This window comes from Clarias gariepinus, chromosome 10, assembly GCF_024256425.1.
Source record: "Clarias gariepinus isolate MV-2021 ecotype Netherlands chromosome 10, CGAR_prim_01v2, whole genome shotgun sequence".
NCBI classification, from domain to species: Eukaryota; Metazoa; Chordata; class Actinopteri; order Siluriformes; family Clariidae; genus Clarias; species Clarias gariepinus.
In genome coordinates, this window is record NC_071109.1 from 19,782,854 (window position 1) to 19,795,582 (window position 12,729).

General features: G+C 41.1%; 1 protein-coding gene across 1 annotated transcript; it reads left to right on the forward strand.

The window, feature by feature from the left end:
- Positions 1 to 4,625: 4,625 nt before the first annotated feature.
- On the forward strand, positions 4,626 to 10,509 carry npas4a (neuronal PAS domain protein 4a). Its single transcript, XM_053506142.1, has 8 exons — positions 4,626 to 5,081; positions 5,508 to 5,668; positions 5,784 to 5,886; positions 5,989 to 6,289; positions 6,410 to 6,519; positions 6,738 to 6,873; positions 6,976 to 8,738; positions 8,846 to 10,509. The coding sequence occupies exons 1-8, from the start codon at positions 4,907 to 4,909 to the stop codon at positions 8,872 to 8,874; spliced, it is 2,778 nt and encodes a 925-aa protein (XP_053362117.1). The 5' UTR covers positions 4,626 to 4,906; the 3' UTR covers positions 8,875 to 10,509.
- The last annotated feature ends 2,220 nt before the right edge of the window (positions 10,510 to 12,729 follow it).

The window sequence follows — 12,729 nt, forward strand, 5'->3', positions numbered from 1 at the left end:
CAAACTCACTGGGTGGGGTGAGTTTCTTTCCATTGGATGAGTCACTGAGATGAATTATCAGTTAAGTTATACTATCTGGGCTTTTTTTTGTGGAAAGTCTCTTTTTTCTGATATATTACTGTATTTCTGAATAATTACAATTGAGTTTTTATCAGTTTCTTTAAACTATGTAGTAGGTGAAATTTTAGACACCAAAACCTGATTTGCAAATGTCAGTACAGGGAAATGAACCAGGCTGCTAGTACCTGGGGACAATGTATTTTAGTTTTCAAAGAGAGGGAGTCAGGGGGAAATTGAGCAAGATAAAAGCAATAATCATAAACCAGCCTAGAGCTAAAACAGGCACTAAAGTGTTTATTTCTTCCCTTACTCTATGGGTAAATCATTTTTGCTGCCCATATTCTGTCCCACTCTAATAGTTAGGCAGAATTTCACCAATGTCTATCTTAAAGGTACAAATAAAGAAAAAAATCTATGTCCATAAAAAGTAGTAGGACAATATCATACCAAAATCACATAATCGACCTATTAACGGTTTAGTAAAATGATAGGGACATCTATAGCATCTATACAGGCATCTTAAAAATACAGAGACTCTAAAATATAAAGCAACACTGATATGTCCAGACTTAATTTGCTTAAATTCAGTTTTACAGAACAATTAAGAGTAGCAAAAAATGCATTGGTCATAAAGTCATAAATGGTAATTGATATAGTGAGAAACTATATAGTATTAAATTAGATGGGAGAAATGAGAAAGTGACAGACAGGGAGGGGAAAAAGCTTCTGCTAGCAGGTCTGTTGTGATGTCATACATCTACATCACATCACCATGGCAACCTTGCATCAGCACCAACTTACTGAAGAAGAGAGAAGAGAGAGAAAAGAGAGAAGAGAGTGCTGGCTGAGTGCTGGCATGTATTGCTGCAATTTGGAGGCCACTTGTACAAAAGGAAAAAAGATATACATGTATATATGTATATACATGTGTGCATGTACAACATACTTAAATGTTATCTTCACATTTATCAATGAAAAGGCATTGTAGAACTATGAATGGGCACTCAACAATAAGATTAAGCCAGACTCCAGAATTTACTCAGTGTGTTTCTGTGAAAAGAATGAAAGCCTTAGGGATAGAAGAGAAAGCTAGAGAAAGAGGGAGTGAGAGAATGACACCAGAATCAAAAGTCCAGCTATTCCCACTGTTCTGTGCTTCAGGTTCTAAAAATAGACCACACATTGAAAAAAGAAAAAGGCAATGGGCTGGGAGAAACATTGGTAGTTGAGGAGGAGAAAGAGAGGCAGAGGGTGGGATTGTGTGGGCATTTGCTGACTTAAATTAGGTATACATTTCTGTGCACCAGGTAGTACATGAGTCTAGATAATGCAGTATAAATTTACTTACTATTAACACACTGAATTATCAACTATACTTTCAGAAATGCACACATGCATATAAATTAATACTAAAACAATAAAACAGTCCTCAATTATGTTGTAACTATAAGTATGCTGCTATAAATCTGGACCTTACAGTACCACCATATTGAATAGTATGATCCAGCAATCCATCAGTCTGACCACCTATTCAATTATCCATCCATTCATAATGTTCTGATTCTTTAGCAATGGCATTCAAATCCACAGCCCTGACTTTACCTTTGCAATACATTATCCTTTTCTTTTATAGACCCTCTCTCTTCCATCCTCTTCTCTCACTCCAGCTTCGGAGGGAGTGGGAGTTGTTGCTAGGCGACAGATTAGCTCTTTTCTTTCAAGAAGCAGAGTGAAGACCTTGATTCTCTCTTGGTAAAAATAAACACCAGCCAGGAGAAAGAAGCTTGAGATGGAGGACAAGTATCCTTCAACTGCAGAAGAGGTTGTTAACTTAAACTTTCTCAGCCAAGCATTTACAGATCTAGCTCTACTTTTAATGTCTGTTTAGTTCCTGAGTGGTACTGCATGTTCCATTCTTGCAATGTACGAGTTTAGGATTAATATTTGTTTAGAAGTGAACTCTGGTGCGTTTCAGAATTCAATTACCATAAAGCAATTGAAATAGCAAGAGCAACAGCAGGGACGTTTTTTGTGCTTGCTTGTTATTAACCACATTAATAATTTTCCGTTGTATCAAGGTCTTTCAAAATTTTCTTTACAAATTGAAGATAGAAATGTAATAGAAGATAGAAGATGGAAAAATCATGACACACATTAAAATTAACAATATAGATAAAAGCATCTGCTACACAACTGCCATAAATAATCAGAATTGTAATATAGGAATTGAGGAAAAAACATTTATTGTGATTATTTATTAGTGTTTACCCATTCCACAAATAATATGGTTTTCCAGACCATAAACCGTTTTCCTGTAGCTTAATGTACTCCATGACTAGGCATAATTTTGGACCAGAAAAAAATAACATAAAAAGTTGATCTGTCCTGTGGACTTCCTCTCCACAGGTATGGTATAATTATAGAGGGAATAACTCAGAGTCATGTGTTATCATATTTTACTGGTCTCACTTGTGTATATATTCCATGCATCTTTTACATTCAACTCCTTGTGTCATCTTTCACTCATACCCACCAATTTACTTATGCTCCATTTCCTGACCTCCCACAATGCTCACCTGGACTAGCATGACAATGATAGCCATTACCGCAAACATCTCAACCAAACTGGTGCCTATACACTTCTGCAAACCTGAAAGAACAATATCCACATTCAAACAACGATTTTATCTTAACGGGTTGCTAGGGTTACACTTTATGTCTAGATAAGTCAAAGTACAATATGTAAATATTGTAATATAGTAAATGTTTATTTAGCAGTAAATAAAACACATCAATAGTAAAGCTTTGCAAAAACTGTCTGCCAGTCTGTGATTACAGTTGTAGTTCTTATTGTTATATGGCCCTGATTAAGCTAATCAGTGATGCATTGTTGTTAACATCCTTTAATCAGTACCTCGTATTGTTCTTTCCACAGATTTAACTATTCGTCTTAGACTTCACACGATTGCCAGGTTTTAATTTTCGTTATAAAGCACAGACATTGTGTTTAAACCCATTTGCATCACGTCGAGGGAAATATGTCAGTCACCGCTGCATGGCTATTTTTAGGCATAACGACGAGTCGTCTAGCGCTTCACACTCCTCATGCAACAGATGTGAAATACAGTGCCGCAGTTTGCGCATCTATCTATCTATCTATCTATCTATCTATCTATCTATCAGACTCGCGAGTCTATAACCCTTTCATTCGAATGCGTGTCAAAGCGATGAATAATAAACTAGAGTAATCTGCAATCTTGCCACGTACTTCTCTCTTGGGCGATGCGCGAAGTGGCCCTGAAAGCTGCTTCACTGCGGAAAAGACAACTGAGTCACTTAGAGTTGCCAAATATAGATCCCCTAAAGGTGCCTGTTGCTCGAAGTGAGGTCTATTCAAATCGCATGGCAGGATCATTGTTTTCACCCTTTGGTGTGACTCACATACTGGCTAATCAGGTATTACGGACAGCGACAATTATAAAGGGTAAAGATAAGAAAGCACACTGAAAGAAACCATCTAGACGTAGAGTCCGTGCATGGACAGAAATGAACTAGTGATGAATGAAATGTTAATCGGTTACTGCCTGTCTGGAGCTTTGGATGTCAGGTATTCAGCGTGACGTAGCGATGCCAAAGCCACCATCATCTTACCCAAGTTGCTCTTTGAATACTCATGTTGTTTGGTGAATCATGTTTGAGCTTGGCATATTAGCCATTTGCATTGTCATATTTGGACTGATCTATTGGCGGTGTGCCACAGCGTCGCACTGCGTGCACGGTCTAATTAGGGGAGCTCAGTGCAGCTGCATTTCTGACAGTGCCACATTCAGCTTTTCCATATAAGGGTAGAAAGCAGGAAAGTATAGCTATAATACATACGTTCTCAGTCACGTCACGTGATTCCTTAAGAGCAGTTTACTTGGTAAAAATAATGCATTAGCAATTTCCCACATTCTTGCACATTACAGTGATCTGCAACGGGAAGAAAATGGATTTGCTGGAGTAAATATACGACTGCAGGTAACAAACAACATACAACGCTGTGTATTCATAAGCCTCATAGATGTATGAACATGCAACAATGACAAATGACAAAAGATACGACTAATATTCGGCATCATAAGTGAACTTTATATTTAGTTATAGTAACAGCGGTGCATGAGAAATGATTCGATGCATGTCAGATAGAAAAGCCCCCTTCGTCCCCCCCTCCCTCCTCCCTGCAACACAGGAGTCCGGTGACTCCGTCTACGTTTTACACTCTGGCTCCACCCACCGCTCGGTTTTGTCCAAATCGGGCTTTTTGCGTCGCCGGGGCTCCCGATTTCAAGCCTACGTCATCACTAGGGAGAGGGGATGCTGACGTCGGAACGGAGTCAGAGTCAAGAGTGAAAGAGTTGGGAGGGGTGAGAGAGGAGAGTTTCAGCCTTGTGAACACTGAGATGAGGCACATCAAATCACCTACAGCAACCCCCCCCTTCCCCTCTCTCCTTCTTACGTCGGTGTTGGCGCGTTGGGAGCCCCCCTACACCAGCCTATATAAGTAACCGGCAGTCATAGTAACTCCACCAGATTTACGGGCTCCCGAAGTCTGGGCGAGATAAGGCTTTTTCAGCAGCCGAACCTACCAACACTTCGATCCGTGGGAAGTATCCTGTCAGCCTCCGGTCCGCAGGCGCTTTGGCGGAACCGAAGAGGAAAAGCCGGACATGTGAGCATACCGTGACAGCGTTATTACACTCTGACCGCATTCAAGGAAAGACAGTCGGGGCTTTCCTCCAGTCAGACTACAGTCAAAAATACATCGCCAAATAACCGTTTAGCTTCCCCTCGAACATCGTCCACGATGTACCGTTCAACTAAAGGAGCATCGAAAGCTCGGAGAGACCAGATAAACACAGAGATAAGGAACCTGAGGGACTTGTTGCCTATCTCCGATGCGGACAAGGCACGCCTCTCCTATCTACACATCATGTCCCTTGCGTGCATATACACAAGAAAATCTGTCTTTTTCTGCCAAGGTAAGTTATGTTTAATTTTGCATATATACATATATATATCGTACTGTTGCTGTATTCGTCTGTAAAGCATTCGATTAGAGGCCGCTTTTAAGCTGTAGTATTTTTTGCCTATGCGCACTATGTGAATTATGGCAACAAGTGGGTCTTGGGTTAAACACATATTTAACTAATGAACTGAAATATATGATTAAATATACCATGTGCACGCTATTTGGTAAATGAATGAATGAATAAATATTATTATAATGAATGAATATTAGTTCCGCTAATAGAAGAATCTCTTATGGAGTTACAGAGGTTGCGAGCCGCTCGCTTTCCGTGGTGCTAACCCCTAGTTGCTGTCCATGGTGCTTAAATAGGGTTGCGCTTATGTCTGGAGAATTTGTGAATGATTCACTGACTTACTGTACACCATTTTTTTTTCAGAGGCTGCAGTTGGCAGTGCTGAGGAAAGTGGAGGATTCTTCTCATTTCATGAGCTTTCTGAGCTGGTGCAATCAATACCAGGATTTCTGATGTTACTGACTGCAGAAGGCAAGCTACTTTACCTGACAGACAGTGTCTCTGAGCACCTCGGACACTCAATGGTGAGTCTAACCAAAACAATTTAATTATTAGAAACTGCATTTCTATTAAATAATTCATCAATGAAAGTATGAGGTGGACCATTTCTCTTATGCAACATTGTAAATTAATTTTTAGGTAGATTTGGTTGCCCAAGGGGACAGTGTGTACGACATTATAGACCCCGCAGACCACGCTATTATGAGGAGTAGTCTGGTGCCTCCAACTTCCCCTGACACTGGTAAGGTGTAAATGTTGGCACATTCCTCAGTGTCTAAGTGTGATTCAGCCATTCAAATATGGAGAAAAAAAATCTTAATTTTGACTCTGCTTTATCTTTTAGATCGATTGTTCCGTTGCCATTTTAACACCTCCAAGTCGGTGCGAAGGCAGAGTGCTGGTAACAAGCTTGTTTTGATTCGAGCTTGCTGTTTGCCACCAGTCCACGGTCCTACCCCACCAGGATCATACTGGACTTCCAATCCAGTGTGGGTTTGCTTTTGTGCACCTCTGGAACCCCACCCACCTCGACAAAGCACCTCCACTGAACAACCCCTGAACCCATCGTTGGAGAGCAGTTTTCTCCTAGTGTGTTTTCGCTCACAACACAGCCGTGATATGAGACTGCAGGATGCACAAGATAGGTGAGGTCAATTGCCCTTTTTAATGGGCAATTATTCAATCTCAGGACTAATGTTATAATATAATTAGAATACACTAAATATAATAGAGTTTCTAACCAGTAGTGTATTTGTTCCCTACAGTGTTAATGTTTATCTGGGTATGGATGTGGAAACTCTTCGCTCTCGATCCTGGTACAGCCTGCTGCATCCACAGGACCTTACACATGCTTCAGCTCAGCATCGCAGCCTTCGTAAGTATCAGATTGAGTAATCACACATTCAGGATATTATAAAGTATTTCAATCATACCACCAGCCATCAGTGCATTTAAATAATAAAAAAATATCCACAGTTCATCAGTGTAGTAGAAAAGCGCTTTTGAGCACCTACTAAGATGATGCATGACTTAAGATTTCATGCAAGATGGAACTAGTCTTGACTAATCAATTTTCTCCTATTTTTTTCACAGTGAGAGAAGGAGGCGAAGGCAGAGCAGAAATGGTGGTTCGTGTGGAGGCTGGGGATCATTCATGGGTCTGGCTTTACATGGTCCTGCAGCTGGAGACTGGAGAGAACCCTATCAGCAGCAACAATTATGTCATAAGGTAAAATTTATACCTGATAGATATATACAAACCTACAATGTCTACTAAATTTCAAATGAGTGTGAACCTCACTAATATTTTATTTTATTTTCCATGCCATAGTGAGCCAGAAGCCTGGGCAGTGAGGCAACAACTAAGTTCTGAAGAGAGCCAGCTCTCTGTGGTGCTGAGCACCAGCACATCACAGCAAGATATCATCAGCTTGCAGAGTCCTGATACACTCTCCAGTCCTGACCAAGTGTTCACTCCTGGGAGCAGTGGTCTCTCGGGCCAGTCATTTGACTTCAGCATGACTGTGTGCAGCACAGGCTCTACAGAGGAACAAGGTACAAGCTCTTCTATTGAACCAATGCCATTGGAAAGTGGTCCACGCTCCAGTCTTTCCTCTCTGGAGGAAGAAACCTTGTTTCAGCAGCCAGCCAGTGAATCACTGGACAGGCCTTCAGCAGCTTCATCACCTGATACTGTTGCCACTGTGTCAGATTTGGACTTCCTTACACAGAACATTCTACTGCCCCCTGCTTTTCAGGTAGATCCTCCATTACCTGCTCTCCCTCTTCCTTTACCCCCTGTGCCTACCTCTCAGGCCCAGCAGACTAAGGAATTTGTGTGTACCCCTCCATATACACCTCAGCTAGGCAGCAGCAGCTTTCCCTTTGGAGAGCCTCTTTTCAGTTTTGATCCTACTGGTGCCACCACACCTCCACCCCTTCCATCTACTGCAACAGTCACAACTACAGTAGCTCCCACTCTATCTCCATCTGCTCCCTCAAACCCTCAGGGCAGCCCTGCTCCTCCAACCACCACACTTTCCATCCTAGTGCCACTCACCTTGCCAGCTTTGCCTACAGAAATTCTCTTCCCTTCAGATCCTTGCAGTGGTTCACTCTATGAGAAACTTCCTCCAACCCCAGACAGTCCGGGTGATGGGGACTGCACTGTTATGAGTCTGCCTGAGGTCCGTGGTCCATTGTATGTTGATGTCCCATATGGACCACTCCCTTACCCACCAGAAGGCCTGCTTACACCTGAAACCTCACCTGGAAAACAACCAAGCCTATCTTTCTTCTCAATTGAGCAGGAGAGAGAAAAAGAAAGAACTGAGATCTCACTTTTAGCCCATCACATAAGCACACTAGCTGAGGGCTTCTACCTGGATCCTCTCCTCTCTAAGCTGTTACCGTCTCCTGTTTCTCCTCGACCTATATCTCCCTCGCTTGACACAGAAGGACCTGAGACCATTTCACTTCTGGGTGAACTTTATCCTGTCAAATCCTGGAGAGGTCTGGACCTGCCCATCTTCCCAGATGATGACTCTCTGTTTGAAGAGAGTGTCTTAGAGACCATCTTTCAAGATCTCTCATCTCCATCAGTCTCTTCCACCCCTTCATCTCCCTCCAGTCCTCCATCTTCCCCACCAACTCCTGAGTGCTGGCATCCACCCCTGCACTTTGACAGGGTCTCTGCTATGAGTGCCAGCCACTTCTGTAGCGTCCAATCGGCGCACTCTAACCAAGCGACCGGGTGCGGGGTTACGCTGTCACCAGTCAACAAGGGTGACATAGTAGATGGGAAGGCGGCAGGCGAAGTTGCCATGGAGACAGAGGTTGCTCCATCACCACTGTCAACCAGTATTCCGGCATCTCCACCACTACAGCTGACAGCCTCGCCTGTCATGCCGGTGCCTGTCTCCTCTCCCGTCAGCCCCGCATCGCCTGGTCTGCCCTGCGCCCAGTCCCTCCTCGAGGAGCTGGCCGCCTTGGAACCCATGTTTGGGGCAGGTGCCTCGATCGCTCCTGGCCTGGGGCAACAACCTGAGTTGTATCAACTCCAAAGTCACCTGCCACAACAATGCTTCCACAAAGGTAAGAACAATTAATTTTTGTTAACAATTGTCTGCAAGTTTCAACTTAAAATAATGCTTGAACATTGAAATATAATTTTTTTGTTTTCTTCTCTCATTGTCTTTCAGATGGGAGTGGAAGTGATCCTCCGTTCTAAAATAAGTCTGTGACTTACTTCATTAAGTATGGCATATTGTCATATTTCATGGAGCTACTTTTACTAAAAAGTGAAGATTATTTAACTGTATAATTATATACATAATGTATATAAGGATAAAAGGACTTCCTCATATTGCTCATATGAGAAAAGAAAAGAGTCAGTCATATTTTGTTCATGTATTTCTCCATGAATTTATATGTCAGGAATGGTGCACTATCTCTACAATGATGCAATACACTAGCTGTGTTGACCAAGCTGTGAAAACACTTGGAAGTCAGTTTTTGTCTCTGCTTTACTGTAACATGAGCTTTTATCAGAGACTAAGATCTCTTACTTTGCAAGCGCAGCTCAACTTACAGACTTGCATTTGTATTCACTCGTAGTGAAAATTCTCTGAAGTTGTTAGCAATGAAGATATGGACATAAAATCCTACCTTCATATCTGAGATGAAAAAAACAACAACAACCAGTTTAAAGCTCAACTCCTGAAATGGCAGTATCACATGCACAAAGCTCAATGTATAGACACTGTACCTAATCATAACAAGCAATTTCTATAGAAATCTTTAACATTTAGATTTTATCAGGCTTTATTTAGCTTAATTATTCTGTTCTCATCTGAAAACAACAATGCCAACTGCACTACTAAATGAGAAATTCAGGCAACACTGAGCTTTGGGTTTGTGGCTGCCATGTCCTTTTTTACAAATCTATGTATCAGTGTGGTGTACAAATGTTACTTTGATCTGTGAACATATATAAGCCAGTGTGCAACAAAGGTCAGGTTTCCAGCATGCTTTGACCAATCCAGCGGACACCTTCTGGAGAAGAAGCTACCAGCTGACATTAAGAAGAGCACTTTACTGGACTCATACTTTGGCTAGTGGTAAATGGCTCCTTGGTCAGCCATGTTCATGGGCAAGGCTAGATGCAAATGCACTGGACTTTTGCAGCATCAATATTTGTAATGCTTGCATTCTGTTGTTGCTATTGTATGCTTTGCACAACCAAGGCTTGCTGAACCCAGCCTGGCAGCATATTTATACAGTTAATACCACAGTAACATCGTAACTTTACTGTGTGCGGTGTAGAGTGGTGAACATGACCGTGTGAATGACAAATTCTTCTTTTTTGAGAGGTGTTTGAAAAAAAAAAGTGAACTTTTGTTTTAAAAATTAAATGGACAATAGGGATGGGGTACTATTTCTATTCAGTTACTAGTCGACATGGGTTTAGAATGGTTCAATTCCCATGGTGTCGACATGCTAACGTAGCGTTGTCTACGGTCAAGTAAAGGATTGATTCCTACGTTCTACCTATTTACATGCTAAGTTAAAAAGTATTATACTGTATGTGTGCTGTTATACAGAATGAATGTTTGGTGTACATGCCTCTAGAGAGGCATGTGCTGAGGTTTCAGTATGGTAATAGGGTGTATACATTTGTAAATTTGTACAAACAACAGATCTGTACATATCAGAGACCTTTGTATTGTATATGATAAAAAAAAATACTTGACATATGCTATATATGAAGAATGGACATTGTGGATCAGTGTTCTTTATGTGTCGCTGATAAGTGTATTTGGCTGTCAAACTCAAATGCATTTATATTAAAGTGCACTTAAACCTGCCCGTATCTTTCATATCATTGTCTTTAGTCTTTGCTTATTTGAGCTTTTAATTTCATGGCTCTTCTCTACGCATGCCTACTGTCATCTGTCCATTGCTCCCATTTACTCTACCATTCCATTACATCCCCTCCTTTCTGTATGATCCCTTTCTTTTTTCCTACCGAGGAGCATGGACTGCTCAGCAACAGCACTGACGCACACTCATGATGAGACACTATCTGACTCAATGTGACGCACATGCTTGACACAGAGGCTCTCGCACATAGAGAGCCACTTCCCACTTTGACGCACACGTGCACTGAATGGCGATCAAAATCCCTTCCCTCTCCTCCTTCCCTGGCAGAGTACAATGTACCTGCTATGCATACGTCACACAACAGCGCTGTCAGATTCCATATATGGGCTTTCCTGCTTTGGGGTACCAATTTTAGCTCCCTCCTCCCCTTTCTCACAGCATCCTTCCCAATATGGAGAGAGAGAGAGAGAGATCATGAGGGAGAGAAACAGAACACTGGTATGCTCACATATGCAGATTGGTACTGGTAGGTGAGTTTAGACATTTAATATTAATTTAGGCCAAGATCACAATAAGAAAATTTCTCATAATTATTCTTCTCTGTCTTATAATATTTATCAGATTTTTACTCCTCTTCCTTTTAGTTTTTCTCTCTATGCTTTGCAGACATGTACTGCAGCCATAATTCAGCTATACGTTTTAGACAAAGAAAATTTAACATCTTAAACCAGCAAGAATCATATATGCAGACATATATGCAAAAAGACCAAGCACAATGTGACTGAAACCTATACTGGCTCTCCTATGCCACACTGTGGCAGATGTAGTGCACTTTCTTTGTATCATAATAAGATACAAACAGCATCATCAGTACAAGATAAAATATATCTCCTGGTTTAAAATCTTTGCTTTATGTACAATATTTGTTCATTTTATTTATCCACCTAGCTATTCAAACCAACCTTGATAAACAATGGCTGGGTGCATCAATGTAAGACTTCATGTCAGTGATCACTGCTGTAGTTACACTATTAAGGACTTTAACCTCTGGCATCCACCATCCATGGGCATGGGTAAGCATGGGTGCCCATGATCCTGTCACTATTTTACTGGTATATAATAGATAATTAATGTTAATGTGTTGATGTTATAGCTGATCTGTGTATACACACATGAAATTATACAGAAAAATTCTGTCTGCCTGTTTCCAGAAAAAAGCATCCAGTATACTTGGGAGGAACTTCATTATTCAGCAAGATCATAACACAATCCACACGGCCACTTTTCTGTGCTAAAAAATAGAAGGTTTTGGACTTTAAATCACCAAAGCCCCAAAACAATAGCTGAAAGAGGCTTAGAAAAAAATGAATATAATAGTTTGGTGATTTGAGAGGGTTGCCAGATAGTAAAATGAAAAATGAACACCAATTCAATTGAAACACACAAATGAACAAATTGAAAACCCCAAGACCAACAGTAAATTGTTGAAGCAATAGTAAAATATGGGACCTTTAAATCAGTGTTCCTAACCTTTAAATCTTTGCTTCTAAGCTCCCTTGGTTTTTAAACCATTCCCATGAGATTCTTGTTCATGTTGACATGTTGGCACTTTCATGATGTTAATCTTTCCTCTTACCACACCCCAAAGGTGTTCTATAGGATTCAGATCAGGTGACTGGGAATGTTACTGAAGAACACTGAACTTATTGCCATGTACATGAAATCAGTTTGAGACTTGGATAGCAGAGCATTGTGACGGTGTATTGTTATACTCAAGGTAGCCATTAGAAGATGGGCAAATTGTGTCAAAGGATGTACTGTCTAAGATCAACAACAATACTCAACAAGGCTTACCGACTGATATTAACTAGTTCAGAGTGTGTCAAGAAAACATTCTCCACACCATTATACAACCTCCACCAGCCTGGACTTCTGACAGATTGGGTCCTTGGATTTATGTCTAGTTCTGATCCCACCACCTGTGTGCCTCAGAAGAAATACACACTTGTCAAACCAGGCTTCAACTGTAACCACTGCAGCCTCATCATTTTTGGTGGACAGAAATAAAACCTTATGCGATCCTTTGCTGCAATTAACCCCAAATTCTAATGTTTCTCTAACCAGACTGCCCACTCTCTGTTGACCTCTCTCATTAACAAGACCATGTAAAATTTTTCCAGTGCTCCACAGTCCATTTTATATG

What these genes read in the sequence shown, in the direction of transcription:
- npas4a (XM_053506142.1), top strand. Translation starts at nt 4,907, where the DNA reads ATGTACCGTTCAACTAAAGGAGCATCGAAAGCTCGGAGAGACCAGATA. An exon ending in ATCTGTCTTTTTCTGCCAAG is followed by an intron (nt 5,082 to 5,507) that starts GTAAGTTATGTT and finishes TTTTTTTTTCAG; the next exon opens with AGGCTGCAGTTGGCAGTGCT. An exon ending in AGCACCTCGGACACTCAATG is followed by an intron (nt 5,669 to 5,783) that starts GTGAGTCTAACC and finishes ATTAATTTTTAG; the next exon opens with GTAGATTTGGTTGCCCAAGG.